The following is a 19,827-nucleotide window of genomic DNA, read 5'->3' on the forward strand; positions in this document are numbered from 1 at the left end:
TTAATTGGTGTCTCATCTCTTTGTTTCCCATTATAACTTTCCCTTTACAGATGGGAACAGCACCACCACATACTCTTTTCCCTTTTTGTTCCTCCTTCCATCTCCTAAACAACCTTAGTGGGACTAGCAACATTCAACCCTTCAGTGTTCTGCTCAGAAAGGAACTCTGCACATTTCTAAATGCTAACACATGGTGGAGTTATCTCCAAAACTCTGCAGACTTAATTGATCAGACAACAAGGATCAGAGAAAATGCTACAGCTCATTTTCTGAACATTAAAACTAAAGTCGACAATGTTGGTCTACGTGACTAACTGAGTTTTTCAACAGTGGGAAACCCAAGATGTGTGGGATTTCTACCCCAACTGAACATCATTCCACAAATAGATGAAAACTATAGAAAGAATGGTTAAGAAGGCACCTAGCATTCTTGTCTTCATTGCTCAGACCTTTGACTATGGGAGTTGGGATGTTATGTTGAGGTTTTACAGGACTTTAGAGAGGCCTCTTCTGGAATACTGTGTCCAGTTCTGGTCTCCCTGTTACAGGAAGGATAGTATTAAGCTGGAGAGGGTTCATAAAAGATTTACTAGGATGTTGCCAGGAGTTATAAGGAGAAACTAGATAGGTTGGGAATTTTTTCACTTGAACGTAGGAGGTTGAGAGGTGACCTTATAGAGGTTTATAAAATGATGTGAGGTATAGACAATGTGAATCCTCCCCCTAGAGTGGGGGATTTCAAGACTTGGGGGGAAATTTTTAAGGTGAAAAGACAAAGATTTGAAAAAAAGACATGAGGGCAATTTTTTTTACACAGAGTGATTCTTATGTGGATTGAACTTCCACAGGAAGTGGTTGATTTGGGTACAGTTACAATGTTTAAAAGAATTTAGGTAAGTACATGAATAAGAAATGTTGGATGGATAAGGGGCCAAGTGCAGATAGGTGGGATTACTTTAGTTTGGGATTATGGTCAGCATGAGCTGGTTGGACCGAAGGGATTGTTTCCATGCTGTTTAACTCTATGGCTCTGTGAATGTATATTGTTGATCACATGAAATGCAAATAGATTCCTATCAAAATGCCCGTTAAATATTAGTGAAGAGCTAATGAAGATTACTCCTTTGTTGCTATATTTCAAGATTTAAAGTAGAAGCTTTAAAAGTTTCCAGCAATACTATGGTCATATTTATACCTGGGTTGATGTGAAGCTGCAATGATGGGAGACTGTGTTCCTGATTCATGCACACAAGGTGCTCTCAGTTTGGTTCCTGGTTACACTGCACTCTTATTCCTGACATCAAAGTACATATCTTTGTGATATACTAATGTTCTAAGTATGTGAAAACAGAGAAACTCTTTTATAGAAAGATCAACCAGATTGTAATTAAATGTTACTGATCATTTTGCAAAGATGATTGAAATAAAAGAACAGGATTTTATTTCAGGTCTGCATTAGTGCAAATCATAGCAATTACTGCACCCATTTCCTTTTCCACATCCGAAGAAATTGGTCAGGGTCACTGACAGTGCTATCCCAATGAAAATCCACTGCCACTGTGTCAAAGGAGAACATCCAGTCTCCCTCTTCTAAAATTCCCTTATGTTCGCTGTCCACCTGACAGTTTAAGATAAGCTTCACTGTTCATCTGAACTGGCAAATAACATTATTTAGTTGCCGATTATGTTGAAAGCAATGTCAAATGTTATACACTTTAGTAAGCCATCCATCACACAAATCGGTTTGGGGATTGACTGGAAAGAACAATTTCTCAATGACTGTCAGATTATTTATCTTAGCTCTGCCTTGCTGTGACATGTTAATGTATTTCAATCACGCCTGTGGCTTCTGTGTTTGCAATGTAATCGAAGTTGTAAAACCACAAGGCTGAAATCAGCAGTATGTTTTAGTCATCAGTAGTAATGAATAGCCGTTGCTGTAATTAAGTCTGCATTTTAAATTTATCACCCTGCCATCGATCATCATATTAGATGGCAACATTTTTGATTTCTTTGCTTAATTTGATTGTTTCAATATTTGTAAATACAATAATTAATTTTTGTTCCATGTGTGAAGGATTACAAAATGTCATGCCAGTTTGAGAAGAGAAATGAGACTCTTTCATAATTATTTTTCTTAATTTCTTACAGATAAATAGAGTCAGAAAGAATTAATTCTTTCACACATTTTTGTTCTGTGTTATATCCATCAACTGACTGCATAAACTGAAAGAATACAAACCACCAAAATGGGCTTTAAATGGCACGTTTTAGTTTGTTTCATCACTGCTATTTTAGTGGAACAAACCCATGAGGGACTTATTAAGAAAGTTATTAGACAGAAGAGAGACATTTTGCAGCCAAAAGAAGAAAATATCACTTTACCACTTGGAACACAGCCTATAAACTTCAACCACGTCTACAACATCAACGTTCCTCTTGGCTCCCTTTGTTCAGTGGACTTGGAATCCCCTGATGGCATTGCAAGACCCAAAGCTGACTCCAGTGACCAACACATAGAGCAGACAGTTGATGGTGAAAATCAAATTGTCTTTACTCATCGAATCAACATCCCACGTCAGGCCTGCGGCTGTGCGGCAGGGCCAGATATCCGTGACTTACTCAACAGGCTGGAGACATTGGAAAATCATGTATCCTTATTACGTGATCAGTGTGCTAATGGAGGATGCTGTGGAAATGGTGCACAGCAAGGAAGAGGTATGAAAGTAGCAGCTATATGGTATAGTTAAATAATTGTGGGTGTATATATACAATGTCTGTGACGTTATCTGGGAACAATGCCGCATCTATACTAATTACATTTTTTATTATAGATAGTTGGTATACAATATATTTAATGTCAAATTGTAATTTATTCTTAATACCTATCTTAGCATATTGAATAGACAAATTGCAATGTCTGAACAATTAATATAATTAAAGCCTTCCAGTCTTGATTGCCTACTTTATAGATGTTGTATCTTACTCTACGCTAACAAATATCTGTGCTTAGGTCGTATTGATGTAAAACCTTTCTGTGGTGCACATGGAAACTACAGTACAGATAGCTGCGGCTGTTTATGTAACCCAGGCTGGAAAGGAGAAAATTGCACAGAACCTGACTGCCCAGAAAATTGCAATGAAAGAGGCACCTGCATTAATGGCAAATGCTTGTGTGAAGAAGGTTTCACCGGTGAAGACTGTAGCATCGAAGTAATCTGCCCTAATGACTGCAGTGATCAAGGCAGGTGCATAAATGGAGTCTGTCATTGCTTTAGTGGTTACACAGGAGAAGACTGTGGCCAGGAGTTGTGTCGATTTGACTGTGGTGAATATGGAACCTGTATTAACGGAGTTTGTGTTTGTGATGAAGGTTATACAGGTGAAGATTGTAAAGTGAAGCTCTGCCCCAACAATTGCAGCAATCAAGGTATTTGTATTAATGGACAGTGTTTATGTGATGAAGGTTTAACTGGGGAAGACTGTAGTGAACTAGCCTGTCTCAACAACTGCTATAATCGTGGCCGCTGTGTGGATGGAGAGTGCATCTGTGATGAAGGTTTTACTGATCAGGATTGTTCAGAAATTATTTGCCCCCATGATTGTTATGACCGTGGACGCTGTATAGAAGGGGTATGTTACTGCGACGAAGGCTTCACTGGTGAAGATTGCGGGGAGCTTGTCTGTGTAAATAACTGCAGCAACAATGGTCTCTGCGTCAATGGACAATGTGTCTGCAATGAAGGCTACACAGGAGAAGACTGTAGTGAATGGGCTTGCCTGAACAACTGCCACAATCGTGGAGTCTGTATCGATGGGGAGTGCATCTGCAATGAAGGTTTCACTGGTGAAGATTGTGGTGAAGTGGCCTGTCCAAATAATTGTAACGATCGTGGACACTGTGATGATGGACACTGTATATGTGATGAAGGCTTCACAGGAGAAGACTGCAATGAGCTCCTCTGTCCAAACAATTGCAACAATAATGGTCATTGTGTCAACGGAGAGTGCATCTGTAACGATGGCTACACTGGAGATGACTGTGGCGAATTAGCTTGTCCAAACAACTGCAACAACCGAGGGCGCTGTGTCAGCGGCCAATGCATCTGTGAGGAGAGCTATTCCGGAGAAGACTGCAGTGAGCTGATTTGCCCCAATGACTGCTATGACCGTGGGCAGTGTGTCAACGGCCAATGCATCTGCGACGAAGGTTTCGCTGGTGAAGACTGTGGTCAACTGGCCTGTCCAAACAACTGTAATAACCGTGGCCGCTGTGTCAATGGTCAATGTGTCTGTGATGCTGGTTTTACTGGTGAGGAATGTGGTGAGATGGCATGTCTTAACAACTGTAATAACCGTGGCCGCTGTGTCAATGGTCAATGTGTCTGCGACGAAGGTTTCGCTGGTGAAGACTGTGGTCAACTGGCCTGTCCAAACAACTGTAATAACCGTGGCCGCTGTGTCAATGGTCAATGTGTCTGCGATCCAAATTACACTGGTCTAGATTGTGGAGATCTGGCCTGTCCTGCAAATTGCAATGATCGTGGGAGTTGCGTGAATGGTCTATGTGTCTGCGATGAAGGCTACATTGAAGAAGATTGCTCGGCTGGTAAGTGACACCAACTGTTTTCTTCCACTTGGTTTGTCACAGACAACTATCAATTTCTTTCAGGACCACCTGTTTATCAGCTTTTATTACATTTTCAAACAGCAATGTTGGGCAGTAACTCATTGCATTCAACTGTGCTTTGCTGTTTATTATCTGCAACATGAAAAGGTTATGAATTCTATTTTACTTGTCAAAGATTTCAAATTGCTATTGTTTCAAAATCTAAAATGAAATTAAAGTCACAGATTTCCATTCATTCCCAAACTATTTTTCTGCAGTTATTTTTAACTCATTCTTTCATGGGACATAGACACTATTGACAAGGCCAGCATTTGTTGTTCAGCCCTAGAACTTGTTGGTTTGCTAGGCTAAAGCAGGTGGTAGTCAATATCAAAGTGATACTGGAAAAGTGCAGCAGGTCAGGCAGCATCTGAGGAGCAGGAAAATTGATGTTTGGGCAAAGCCCTTCATCAGGAATGAGACAGGTGGTATTTAAGGATCAACTACATTACTGTGAATCTAAAGTTAGATGTAGGTAAGAGAAGGGTGGCAAATTCCCTTCTCAAAAGAAGAAATTAGTGAGCAAGTTGGGGTTACAACAACACCCTATGACAGTTTCATAGAATAGAATAGAATATCCTTTGTTGTCAGTGCACTCAAGTACAGTACATCTTAGGTACAATGTACCTAAGTAAAAATCTTAGAAACAAGATGAGGAATAAAAAAGAAAAGAAGTTACATTACCTTGTAATGATTAATAGTATAAGTTAGAAATAAGACATTGTTTAAAGGATAAACATTACAGTCAGATAAACAAATTAAAAAATAAACATTACATTGCAGTAGCTCAGTGCAGGGGCTTCCATATATGGTCAGACCAGCCTCACAAGCACTGACTGCCTGTGCCAAACAATCTCTGCTCTGCTCCAACCCCCACCCACTCCACACTGCTCCAGGCCTCCAGCCCCCACCCACTCCACACTGCTCCAGGCCTCCAGCTCACTCTGCTCCAGCCCCTACCCACTCCACACTGCTCCAGGCCTCCAGTCCACTACCCTCCAGCCCCTACCCACTCCACACAGTTCCAGGCATCCAGCCCACTCTGCTCCAGCCCCTACCCACTCCACACTGCTCCAGGCCTCCAGCCCCTACCCACTCCACACTGCTCCAGGCCTCCAGTCCCCACCCACTCCACACTGCTCAAGGCCTCCAGCCCCCACCCACTCTGCACTGCTCCAGGCCTCCAGCTCACTCTGCTCCAGCTCCCACCCACTCCACACTACTCCAGGCCTCCAGCCCACTACCCTCCAGCCCCCACTCAGTCCGCACTGATCCAGGCCTCCAGCCCACTACTCTCGGGCCCCCACCCACTCCACACTGCTCCAGGTCTTCAGCCCACTCTGCTCCAGTCCCCACCCACCCCACACTGCTCCAGGCCTCAAGCCCCCATCAGCTGTCTGCTGGGCCTCTTGAGTCCAGCAATATCTACATTACACCACCATCCTCCCATAGCTTTTAGATATTGCTTTTGTTTTTAGGTATATAATAGGACTATGCCAAAAGTAGTAATATATATTTAAATGATCCTAAGGTAAAAATCACTTAGGTAAGCAATTGAATTGCTTACTGTCTGGTTTTTAATTCTGAGGAAAAAAAATGTCCACGCGAATCCAAGAGATTTTTCCATACGCTTGATAGATCATGCCTAAACCTCTGCAGTTCATAAATTCAGGTTATACAGAATGGAACGAAACTTGAGCTGAATTGTCTTATGCTATCTCCAGTTAATTTGCTGTGATAGTCAACCACTGACAAAATAGTAGCAAAGTTTATTCTCTGCAGTCTTCTTGTCTGGTATGTCCAGAGATACATGATTTAACCTAAATAAATGGGATAAATGATCATTTTTCTCATTCCTCCGACATGACATATTGATTTGCCATTCTTTTTGGTCAAACTTATTTGTTTCACAATTATAGAGATGTACAGCATGGAAACAGATGCTTCAGTCCAACTCGTCCATGCTGACCAGTTATCCTAACTTAATCTAGTCCCATTTGCCAGCCCTTGGCCCATATCCCTCTAAACTCTTCCAATTCATATATCCATCCAGATGCCTTTGAAATGCTGTCATTGTACCAGCCTCCACCACTTCCTCTGGCAACTCATTCCATTCACGCACCACCCTCTGTGTGAAAAAGTTGGCCCTTAGGTCTCTTTTATATCTTTCCCCCTCACCCTAAGCCTATGCCCTGTAATACTGGATTCCCCCACTCCAGGGAAAAGACCTTGTCTGTTTATCCTATCTATGTCCCGAATGATTTTATAAACCTCTGTAAGGTCACCCCTCAGCCTCCGATGCTCCAGGGTAAACAGCCTCAGCCTATTCAGCCTCTCTTGATAGTTCAAACCCTCCAATCCTGGCAACATCCTTGTAAATCTTTTCTGAACCCTTTCAAGTTTCACAACATCCTTCTGATAGGAAGGAGACCAGAATTGCACGCAATATTCCAACAGTGACCTAATCAATGTCGTGCATAGCTGCAACATGACCTCCCAACCCCTGTACTCAATATTCTGACCAATAAAGGAAAGCATACAAATACCTTCTTCACTATCCTATCTACATGCGATTCTACTTTCACGGAACTATGAACCTGCACTCCAAGGTCTCTTAGTTCAGCAATACTCCCAGGACCTTACCATTAAGTATAGAAGCCCTGCTCTGATTTGCTTTTCCAAAATGTAGCACCTCACATTTATCTAAATTAAACTCCATCTGCCACTCCTCAGCCCATTGGCCCATCAAGATCCCGTTGCACTCTGAGGTAACCTTATTCACTGTCCACTAAGCCTCCAATTTTGATGTCATCTGTAAACTTCCTAACTATACCTCCTATGTTCACATCCAAATCATTTATATAAATAACAAAAATTAGTGGACACAGCACCGATCCTTGTGGCTCACCACTGGCCACAGGCCTCCAGTCTGGAAAGCAACCCTTCACCACCAACCTCTATCTTCTACCTTCAAGCCCCTTTCATACATTTTCTTCCTTTTTTAACTTAAGCCTCTCTGTCGATTGTTGCCGCTGTATATCAGTTGAGTAAGTATGTTCAAAGGAAGGAATGTCTCAAGATGCTGATTTTATTTCCCCACATTCTTGTGTGAGATGAAATCTTCCATCCTAGGCTTATTCTAGTGAGTTTCCTCAAAGCTACACATGGTTCTAATATCAGTCAGAGTTGGAAAATAAGCCAGTGAGTTTTAATGGTCTCTGTTTGGAGCAATTTGGAGGGGAGTCAATGACCTACTGTATTAATGTGAGATGATTAATCCAAAGACCCTTGTAATGTTTTGGGGACTAGGTTCAAATCCTGCCATGGTAAATGGTGGAATTTCAATTTAGTTTCAAAAATCTAGAATTAGGAGTCTAATGGTGGCAATGAAAAGCCATTGTCAATTGTTGGAAAAACCTATCTTGTTCACTAGTGTCCTTTAGGGAAGGAAACTGCCATCCTTACCTGATCTGGCTTACATGTGACTTCAGACCCACAGCAATATTCTTGACACTTATCTGCCCTCTGGGCAATTAGAGATGGAGAATAAATGCTGGCCTGGTCAGTGATGCCCTCATCTGTGAATGAATACAAAAAATGTGTTGGGTTCTAGATATTGATAAAGCAATATAAATGTGAGAGTTACACTCTTTGGAGTGTTATTCGTAGATTTTGAAGTATTCTTCTTAGAACCCATGGAATTAAAATGTGGGATTTTACCACCAAATGTACACACCAAACACAATCTCCTGGATCACTAACTCTATCCTAAGCATTTTCCCTCATCAAGAATGAAACATGCCCTAATCTCACAGTAGTTAAGATTTCACTGTCTCATTTTAGACAACTCACTTCCAAAGCATAAGAGATAAATGACCGGAATACTATTTGATCATCTTAGTCTTTATTGCTAAAATCCCCAATCCTTTCCTTAACTGGATTTCTCTTTGATCCTTTTAGAAGGAATTGATCATCATAGGTTTTGCCTGGAATCTGTCCAATATATTCAGTTCTGTGTTCACATTTGAATTTAAAACAAAAAATTGCTCAAATCGAAAATATCCATACTGTCTCTGTCTTCTCTAAAAGTATAGATTCTCATCTTCTGTGTCTGTCTTCATATTGAAGGGCACCAAATATGGAGTTGTCTTTGTCATTCTTCTTTGGTCTTTTTCCATACATCAGAGCCAAAATTACATGGAGCAGGTTACCATGATCTGGAATGTATGAGCTGAATTAACTGAGGCAGTCAAAATGGGACAGGTTGTGTAAGAGAAGGATTTACTATGGGAGGAGGAGCAGGGGGTGACACTAATTGGATGGCACTTTCTGAGAACCTGTACAGGCAAGATGGGCTGAAGAGTCACTGTTGATGTTATGACTCTGTTATTTTATAAGAATACTGACAATCTACACACAGTTAAATGAGAGAGTTCCGTCCCCATGAGCACGATATTTCTCAGAAAACATAAGCTAATTTGATTTCAACAGACAGGTCTGTTTGCAAACAACATATCATTAAATGATTTCAACTGATTTTAATATAAATAATGGATCCAAATTATCTTTATTTGAAATTAAATTTGTTGCAATCGCTGTAACATTTGAACATCCTATGGAGCAAAACCTGCTCAGGTATGCTTAGAGTCATAGTGTCATTGAGTCATGTAGCACGGAAACAGACTGTTCGGTCCAAACATAATCCCAAACGAAACTAGTCTCACCTGCCTGCTTCTGGCCCACGTTCTCACTATCATTTTGCCTAATTTCTACTTTTAGGCACTGAGTCTTTGCTCAAATTTAAAAGTTCTGATCAAATTCATAATTGGAACCAGTGCAAGATTATATTTATTTTATTTGTTGAGTTCAAAATGTTACCACAGGACTTGTTTTTTCCTACAGTTTCTCCCCCCAGAAACCTAAAGGTTACTGAAGTGGATCCTAAAACTGTGGACTTAGAGTGGTATAATGAAGTGCGAGTAAATGAATATCTTATCACCTACACTCCAACTACCCCTGGTGGTCTACAATTGGAAATAAGAGTACCTGGAGACCAAATGTCATCCACCATCCAAGGGCTAGAGCCAGGACTTGAATATTTAATCAACGTTTATGCTATCCTTAACAACCAGAAAAGCATTCCTGTCAGTGCCAGGATAGCAACACGTGAGTACTGACAGTCTCTGTAAGAATGTCTATTTGCATATTTTAGCCTGTGAACAGCAAACTTATCTGTCTGTGACTTGTTAATCACATTGGTGCAAAGAAGCTTTTTAATAAACTTCCATTAACACGAGAACAATGTGAGCTGTTAGTTGGGAGAAAGCAAATTGATGTCCCAGGCTGAAAGTAAATAAGAAGCAATAAGTGTGACTGACAAAATGATGAAGGGCTTTTGCCTGAAACGTTGATTTCGAAGCTCCTTGGATGCTGCCTGAACGGCTGTGCTCTTCCAGCACCACTAATCCAGAAAATGATATTTTTGGCAAGTAGTGCTTTTTTTTCAATTAAAAAGTACCTTAGGCATTTGAGCTCTAAACATAAAATAACAAATCTGCTGAAAATACACATATTTAAAATGAAATTGATTTATTTTATAAAGAAATTTAAATTTACCTATACTTCGCTATCCACCTTTAAAATCATGTTTTGAATGTTAATGTTTGGAGATTTCAAGCGAATTTATAGACAGGTAGAATATAAGTTACTTATTATCAACAGCAACAAGAGGCCTTATCCCAGTAATTGGGAAAATTACCCAGAACTTTATCATTGGTGATGTAGACATCTGTTTGTTGTCACATTCCTCACTCTTTGGCTTTAATGGAGGCCATTTGTTTTATGTTACATTAAATTAATCAATTTCTCATTTGGATTCTTCAGTCTTGATGCAAGCTCAGGCCAGACGTCATTGCAATTGTTAAACTAAGCTTATTGTTACACTGTTTTTGATAGTGATTCTATGGAGCAACATGCTCCAAGTCTCACAGACTAAAACATCTTAGTAAAACACTAACACACACTACTACTGAGCTCACAGCAACATTCCAGGCTACTTCAGAGGCTCACCTACATATTAATCAAGCCCTGTCTCTATGAAAATGGTGAATATATCCATTAAAGCCGTGGGGAGATAACTTTCATAAATAGTCCAGTGAAGTGTTTACTGACAATAAATTCTATTCACCTACAAATCCAAATGTTCTTAATTCATCTGCTTCAACAAATTGATATTTAATCATTAAGAGATGTTAACTGATTTTAACTGGCCAGCAAGTGTTAATAGCAAAAAGCAATATGACAGTTGGAACTTTCAGGAAATGTACCAAGAAACTCACATGAAGTGCATTGCCAGTAATTAAGTAGCAGCTGGTGGAGCAGTAAATAGTGAGGAAGATAGTCTTAGATTGGAGGCTATAGACGAGCTGGTCAGTTGGGCTGATTTGTACCAAATGGAATTGAATCCAGATGCGTGTAAGGAGATGCATTTGGGTAGATTAAAAAGGCAAGGAAATACAAGATGAATGGTAGGACCTTGGGAAGCACTGAGGATCAGTGAGATCTTAGTGTGCATGTCACAGGACAGGTACGTAAAGTGCTTAAGAAAGCATACAGAATACTTTTGCTATAAATTCTGTGTTTTATGGTCCTGCTCCACAGCTACCAGATGAAGGAGCAGCGCTCCGAAAGCTAGTGCTTCCAAATAAACCTGTTGGACGATAACCTGGTGTTGTATGATTTTTAACTTTGTCCACCCCCCGTCCAACACCAGCTCCTTCACATTATAGAATACATGCCTTGTTAGCCAAGGCATAAAGCTGAAGAGTAGGAGGCTGTGTTGGAACAGTACAAAACATTGGTTAGACCACAGCTAAAGTGTTGTGTGTAGTTCTGGAATCCTCATTATAGGAAGGATTTTATTAAACTGGAGTATGCAGAGATGATTTGCAGGATGCTGCCTGAACTGAAGAGTGCCATTTATGAAAAGGGATTGGATAGACTGTGCTGTAGAACTCAAAGTCTATAAGCTACAATGGCAGCACTGACTACACTCGTCCAGTTACAAAGAGCTAAATTGAAAGATTGCTTTGAACTGCACTATTATATAAGGAAATGGTTCTGAAGGAGTTATGGTTGAACTATATTGAGATTGACCCAATTTGTTGGTGTCTCACAGCCTTTGATAGAGGCCGTTTAGACTTGCAAATGTACCCAAAAGGTACAGATATATTCTGTACAACTCCTGAGAATTCTTAGTGCCAAACATAATGAATATAAACTATACATATTGTTATTATGTAGTAAATCACATTTTAAACTAAGACAAGTGCCTTAGACTCTGTTTCGACTCCCCAGTAGTCCATCCTCTGCCACTAATAATTAGACAAGCCTGAGATTCAGCATAGAAACGCAACTGGTGACAGCAGCCTACCTGAACAAGAATGGGGACTTGATCTGAAAAAAAAACAAAGGCAGTAAAATATCTAAACTAATGAATCTGGAGAACATCATAATTACTTTAATATTGCTGCCTCTATTTTAGTGTCTGAGAGAGTGACAGCAGACAGAGAATATCAAAATCGCAGCTTCATTCACAATGATGTTTGTTCAGAATATGAGAAATAGACAAACCTTTTTTTCCAGCTAATTCACTGTTAAAATAGGAAGTTAATCCTAAAGTAAAAGATAATTTTAAAAACAATCTGAAGAAGTGGTTATCAAAAAATAATTCTGAGGACTCACTTGTGCTAACAAAATGTATTTACCTCAGCAAGTCAAATTCTTGAAAACTGTTGATGTTAATGATTTATATGAAAGAGAATTACTCTTAGGCTTTTAAAAATACATTCAATCTGTAGTCCTGCAATATTTCATTAAAAAATTGATTATTGTTGGATAAGTAGCTAAATTGATTGCTTGCAACAAACTTGATGAAGACTATGTCAAATCAGGCCATGCTGAAATTTGCATGCCTACTTAAACCACATTAAAGTTAAAGACTGTTGCTTGAAGCTGGTCCTGCTCATAACCTGTAATTGTTCTGAGTGAAATTATCTGTTTGACGTAAAGCTCCAGCTTTCTAAACTTTATTCCTGCCTCCCTGCAGATCTACCCACACCAGATGGTCTAAGATTCACGTCCATTCGTGAGACCTCTGTAAATGTGGAGTGGGAACCTTTGGACATTGAGATTGATGGTTGGGATGTCATTTTCAAAGCTCCAGTAAGTCAAATGATATAAATAGAGAGTCACAAAATTAGAAGGTGTGGTAAGTGTATGATTGATTTCTTATAAAGTAGACCAAATTAATTGATAAATTCTGATAATATTATTTTCAATTGGTTAATTTTGGATATTTTGGTTCATGTGAGAAAAGATCTTGAATCATTTTTGTGATCTACTATATTTGTGAATCAAATGTTTGTTCCTTAGTATGCCTTTCTTTGGTAATTACATCTCCCAAATTTTATGACTGGTCCAGTTCATTTTCTGGTCAATGATAACTTCCCAGGATATTGGTAAGAGGGGATTCAACAGTGATAATGCCATTGAATGTCAAGGGAAGGCAATTATATTCACTCATTGTGGAGATGGCTGTTGCCTGGCATCTGTATGGTATGAATGTCACTTGCCACTTATGAATATTGTTTCGATCTTGCTGCATATAGAAAGAGACTATTTCAATATGTCAGCTGTCAAAAATGAACTTAAACATTATGCAATCATCAATGACCATTCCCCTTCAAACCTTATAATGATGAAATATCTATCCTTAGAAACTTCTACAGTAATGTCCTGAGACTTCTTCAGTGCAGAAATAGCTGCAAACAGCCCCTAGGAATGTTACAACTACAATTCAATCAGCTGGGGAAAAGATGGCATTTTGAAAATTAACTTTAATGAGTTGTAAGAAATTTATTTTTACCCTTCCATATCAGCTGTGGCTTAGTTGGTAGCAATTCCAACTCTGAGTTACAAGGTCACGTATATTCAGTCATATTCCTGAATTTAAGTATAAAAAACAAGGCTGATATTCCAATGCAGTACTAAGGGAGCATTGCATTGTCAGAGAAACCATCTGCCAATTTGGGTGGATGCAATAGATCCTGTGGCACTATTTCAGATAAGATTAGGGGAGATAACTCCAATGTCCTGACCAATATTTACCCTTAAATCAACATCACAGTGACAGCTTATCTAGTCACTATCACATTGTTGTTCAAAGGGGCTTGCTTTATGCAAATTGGCTGCCATGTTTCCTACTTCAATAGTGACTAAACTTCAAAAATTATTTCATTGGCTATAATGTACTATGAGGCATCTGGTACTTAGTGGGGGCTGGTGAGGGGAGGTTGAATTTATTGAGAATGTCACTATGAGGTGAAGCAATACACACATACTCAGGAGCACACTAGTTGCAAACATAAGATCAGAGAAAATAGGAGCAGGCCATTCAGTCTTTCAAGCCTGCTCTGCCATTCAATAGGATCATTCAACTCAATACCCTGTTACTGGCTTTTCCCCATACTCTTTTCGACCTTAGATCTGTATCTAATTCCTTCTTGAAAATATTCAATGTTTTGACCTCAACTACTTTGTGTGACAGAGAATTTCAAAGGCTCACCACTCTCCAGGTGAAGAAATTTCTCCTCATTTCAATCCTGAATGGTTTACCTTAGATACCTTAGATGATGTCATTGCAGAGTAATGGAGCAGTAGCAGCATCTGCTGGTATAACTGTAATTATTCATACAGCTTCCAATTATACATGCTTCTGAAGGATCTTAGCTAATCAAGGCTTTCTTGCCCACAATGAATCAACATGACTAACTAAAAGGGAGTGCAAGAAGCAACTAAAGTAGCATGAGGGACTGGTGATCACATCTACAGACTAATTACCATGAAATAAAGATTGGGCAGTTTGAGGGTACTCTGGTGCTGATGTCACTGCACACAGAATATGGTGATGTCTGCAATGGATTATGGGAGAATCCTGAAGTCTGCCAGAGCCAGCTGATATCACCAGCCCTGTCTGAACCGGTGGGCATTTTGGTGCTTGGTGTAATTACTTTGAACAATGCAAGTTTTCCTTCTCTATGTTTCCCAATGCATTTCAAGTTGGGAGGTTTCTGATTGGCCAACACTTTCGCAAGTTCACTTGCTATCTGAAGTAATTCCACAGTATCCCATCACCAAGTCACCATTTATTTACATATGGAGAGTCCTTGACACTGATCCAGCTCCCTCATAGCCAGCTCTCAGACTGAACAGTAACTCTGACACTCCTGTTTTTATCTGCCAGCCAGGGCTCCCTGATTGAGTCTGTTAATCTGGCCCAATCAGGGAACTCATATTCTATGAAGTCTACACGGCTGACTTTGTCACAATCATTGTACCATCTTAAATCTACCTGTCTCCAGGTAAATTCATGGAGCACCCCTATTAAAATCACACAGTGAGCAACATTTTACCCCCAGGCTTGGATTTGGCTCCTGAAAACAGTCCTAACTTCTGGCTCCCACCCCAGAAAGAACTTGCTGCCCAATGAGAAACTCCATGCTATTTGTCTCCACTGATTTTAATATTACCAATAGCAGTCAATACCTGACCAATGTGGCATTTTCAACCCATCCTCATCCTTCAACTCGTAATCTCCTTCAGTCAGATATAAATACTAACGGATCAAGATGTTGAAATATCTTCATTACAATATTGTCATATCACTGTCATATTTATTTATTCACTTGAAGTGTAGACAGCTGTAAAATATTGGTACATCTGTTACCAAAAAATGCATGACTAACATTTACATTTTCAACTGTTACATGTTGTAACAGATGAATGTTACAAGAAATTTTCTTTCATCAAATTTAACAAGGCATGGCTAACATGATGAATCCAGAAAAGGATGACAATTGTCAGATATTTGGATTGACTAAGTAAGGAGAAACTGCCTTCAATAGCTGTGGGATTAACTAGAGGACACAGCTATAAGATGATTGAAGGATGAGAACCATTATGAGGAACCATTAGTTGAAGCAACAATCGATTAAGATTTAAAATGGGCAGCCTGAGAGGGTGGTTTAAAAAGTTAATAACAGTCTTCAAAAAGGAATTGGATAAATATTTGAAATACAGGGATATCAAGATGAGCATGAAAGAGAGGAAAAAACACACACAAGCACAGAATTTATAGGCAGAAAGATCAAAATATCATACAAATGTGATAAGTGGAGCGTCGATAGGCTTGAATAATAAGTCTCTGCAGGTGATCAAAAGTGTCAGATAGTGTGAGTAAAGTGTCAACAGCTAAGTAGCAAGTGAAGGGATGATCCATTGTCCGATTAATTGAGACAAAGAGATAATTACAAAACATTAAAAATAAGGTGGTGCTGGAGACAAACTAAATAGCTAGAATAACATGATAGGTACAAGAGTCACATGCCGAGGGTCTAACCCAAGTAACATATAATCCAAAACTATTCAAACTAATTAAGGTAGAGAGATCATAACAAGTTATCAAGGTGATGGCATCAAAGCAGGACAGTAAGGAAGATTTTACCGATACAGAACAGTATGGTAGGGTTACATGAACCCAAATTCAGATTATGGGTCATTCCTTCACTTGCTTTGCAGCTGTTAACACTTTACTCACATAGTCTGACACTTTTGATAATCTGCAGAGACCTATTAATCTGCCTATCGATACTCCACTCACACCATTTATATGATCTTTTTAACCTCTCTGCTTATTGAACTCTCTGCCTATGAATTCTGTGCCTGTGTGATTTTTCTTCACTTCACCTGATGAAGGAGCAATGCTCAGAAAGCTTTTGATTTCAAATAAACCGGTTGGATTATAACTTGGTGTCGTGTGATTTCTGACCTTGTCCATCCCAGTCCAATACCAGCACCTCCACATCATGAGAAAATGGGGATGGTACTTATGATCTGATGATGGTGCATTTCGTGTTGAGACCGGAAGATGTAATCCATCTAACTGAAAGCTGCTGTATCTTGACCTAGCAACACATTTTACTCAAATAATTGCAGAGGACTTGAAGTTCGTAATGGAAATGGAACAAATATATAAGTGGCAAGTGACAAGAAATTCAGGGTCACACTTCTGCCTATATTCAAATGCAACTAACTTAAATTCTGATTGCATCTTGTTTTTTTTAACTTTTTTATGCAAATTGGACTCTAAATTTACCTCCATTGGTCGCAAAGCTTACTAACATTTCCATACCAAACAATGGTTGGTGGTAATAAACTTGGGCGGCATGGTGGCTCAGTGGTTAGCACTGCTACCCCACAGCTCCAGGGTCCCATGTTCAATTCCAGCCTCGGGTGTCTGTCTGGAGTTTACGCATTCTCACTATGTCTGCATGGGTTTCCTTCGAGTGCTCCGGTTTCCTCCCACAGTCCAAAGATGTGCAGGTTAGGTGAATTGGCCATGCTAAATTGCCCGTAGAGTTAGATGCATTAGTCAGAGGGAAATGGTTCTGGGTGGGTTACTCCTCGGAAGGTCGGTGTGGACTGGTTAGGCCGAAGGGCCTGTTTACACACTCTAGGGAATTTAATCTAATCCAAAGGAGAATATGTTGTAAAACAAAACCAGATGGAGCTGGAGAAATTCAACAGGTCTGTTGTGAGAAAACCAAAATAATGTTTTAAGCCCAGTGACCCTTTGTCAGAACATCTTGTAAAATCTCAATGAGCTCAGCAAAACTGTTCCAAAGAGGAATCAGATCAAATTCTGTTTTTCTCTTCACAGACGCTGCTTAGGTTTTCCAGCAGATCTTCAGAAAGCACAGAAATGTGCTTTTATTTCAGTGATTAGTAGTGATATAAATTACAATTTGACATTCTTAAATCTGCCTATATTCTAATCTGGACTAGATAATAAATCCTTTTCTAAACACAAACCTATCTTTAAAGTAAGTATGGTAAATCAGCCACAAACTTTCCCACTCATCTATCCAAACACACTTGGTTTATTTTATTGCAATGGATAGCATTACAAAAAGCCGTTGATAAATTCATACATTCTCCCCGTGTCTGTATGGGTCTCCTCCAGGTGCTCTGGTTTCCTCCCACTGACCAAAGATGTGCAAGTTAGGTGGATTAGTCTGGAGAAATGAGGAGTAATAGGGAATGGGTCTGGGTGGGATACTCTTCGGAGGGTCGGTGTGGACTTGTTGGGCCAAATAGCCTGTTTCCACACTGTAGGGATTCTCTGACTTCCCCATGCCTAGGGGAAATAATGAGTAAAATCCATAGGTCACTTACAGATCACCTTCATGTAAACCTGAAATATTGTTTTACCTGCAGAAAGAAGAAAATGGAGAAATTTCCACCAGCCTGAAACAGTCTCAGGTATCATTTGTACAGACTGGTCTGGCTCCAGGAGAGGAGTATGAGGTTAGCCTTCATGTTGTGAAAAATAATACCCGTGGCCCAGCAGCTAAACAAAGACTGACAACAAGTGAGTAAATTTAAATGTATTACTTTTCCACTCTGCTTGACTGGTTTCTTGATTGTATAGCCATCAATCTGAGTCAACGCAAGAATGGCTTTCTATTAAATGCTGAGCTGATTAATGAGGACCTGAACTGCTTTATTTCTAGGAAGTTCCTTTTCTTGATTCATGATATCACGTTAAAGAAATGAGAACAGAATTAGGGCTCCATAGCTCTTTGATCTGCCAGCCAATTATGAGGTGCCTCATCTTCTACCACAGTTTCAGTTTTGCCCCCTGAAATAACTAAACAGAGGCCAGCATCCTGTCACCAAGTCACCCTTAACTTACATGTGGGATGACTTTGACTGTGGCACAGCCTTGGCAAAGGACAAAAGTGAGGACTGCAGATGCTGGAAATCAGAGTCTAGATTGGAGTTCTGCTGGAAAAGCAAGGCTGGTCAGGCAGCATCCGAGGAGCAGGAAAATCAACGTTTCGGGCAAAAGCCCTTCATCAGGACTGAAGGCAGGGAGAGATAAATGGGAGGGGGTGGGGCTGGGGAGAAGGTAGCAAAGAGTACAATGGGTGGATGGGGGTGGGGATGAATGTGATAGGTCAGAGAGGAGAGTGGAGCAGATAGGTGGGAAGGAAGATTGGCAGGTAGGACCAGTCATGACGATGGTGCTGAGCTGGAAGGTTGGAACTGGGGTAAGGTGGGGGAAGGGGAAATGAGGAAACTGGTGAAGTCCACGATTGATGCCCTGGGGTTGAAATGTTCCAAGACGGAAGATGAGGCGTTCTTCCTCCAGGCGTCGGGTGGTGAGGGAGCGGCTGTGGAGAAGGACCAGGACCTGCATGTCCTTGGCAGAGTGAGAGGAGGAGTTGAAATGTTGGGCCACAGGGCAGTCATCCGCTGACATTTCTGCCACCTCCAAACGGACCCCACCACCAGGGAAATATTTCCCTCTTCACCTCTTTCCACTTTCTGCAAAGACCATTCCCTCTGTGACTACCTGACCAGGTCCACGCCCCCCCAATAAACCACCCTCCCGTCCTGGCACCTTCCCCTGCCACCGCCAGAATTGCAAAACCTGCGCCCCCACCTCCTCCTTCACCTCCATCCAAGGCCCTAAAGGAGCCTTCCACATCCATCAAAATTTCACCTGCACATCCACCAATATCATTTATTGTATCCGTTGCTCCTGATGCAGTCTCTTCTACATTGGGGAAATTGGATACCTTCTCGCAGAGCGCTTTAGGGAACATCTCCAGGACACCTGCACTAATCAACCCCACTTCTCTGTGGCCCAACATTTCAATTCCCCCTCTCACTTTGCCAAGGACATGCAAGTCCTGGTCCTTCTCCACCGCCGCTCCCTCACCACCCGAAGCCTGGAGGAAGAACGCCTCATCTTCCGCCTCAGAACACTTCAACCCCAGGGCATCAATGTGGCTTTCACCAATTTCCTTATTTCCCCTCCCCCCACCTTACCCCAGTTCCAACTTTCCAGCTCAGCACCATCCCCATGACCGGTCCTATCTTCCTTCCCACCTATCTGCTCCACCCTCCTCTCTGACCTATCACCTTCATCCCCACCCCATCCACCTATTTTACTCTTTGCTATCTTCCCCCACCCTCCTCTCTGACCTATCACCTCTATCCCCATCCCCATTCACCTATTGTACTCTTTGCTA

The 19,827-nt window shown here is 40.7% G+C and overlaps 1 protein-coding gene across 12 annotated transcripts in view; it reads left to right on the forward strand.

Annotated features, from left to right (window-relative positions):
• Positions 1-19,827, forward strand: part of tncb (tenascin Cb) — a 330,609-nt gene that overhangs the window by 221,569 nt on the left and 89,213 nt on the right. For all 12 annotated transcript variants that reach the window (XM_043719951.1, XM_043719942.1, XM_043719940.1 and 9 more), the window contains 5 exons: positions 2,152-2,718; positions 3,014-4,609; positions 9,572-9,835; positions 12,777-12,892; positions 18,005-18,158. In XM_043719951.1, coding sequence (XP_043575886.1) covers positions 2,250-2,718; positions 3,014-4,609; positions 9,572-9,835; positions 12,777-12,892; positions 18,005-18,158 — 2,599 coding nt within the window. In that variant the 5' untranslated portion in view covers positions 2,152-2,249. The remainder of the gene's footprint in view (positions 1-2,151; positions 2,719-3,013; positions 4,610-9,571; positions 9,836-12,776; positions 12,893-18,004; positions 18,159-19,827) is intronic.

This window comes from Chiloscyllium plagiosum, chromosome 30, assembly GCF_004010195.1.
Source record: "Chiloscyllium plagiosum isolate BGI_BamShark_2017 chromosome 30, ASM401019v2, whole genome shotgun sequence".
In the NCBI taxonomy this organism is placed as follows: Eukaryota; Metazoa; Chordata; class Chondrichthyes; order Orectolobiformes; family Hemiscylliidae; genus Chiloscyllium; species Chiloscyllium plagiosum.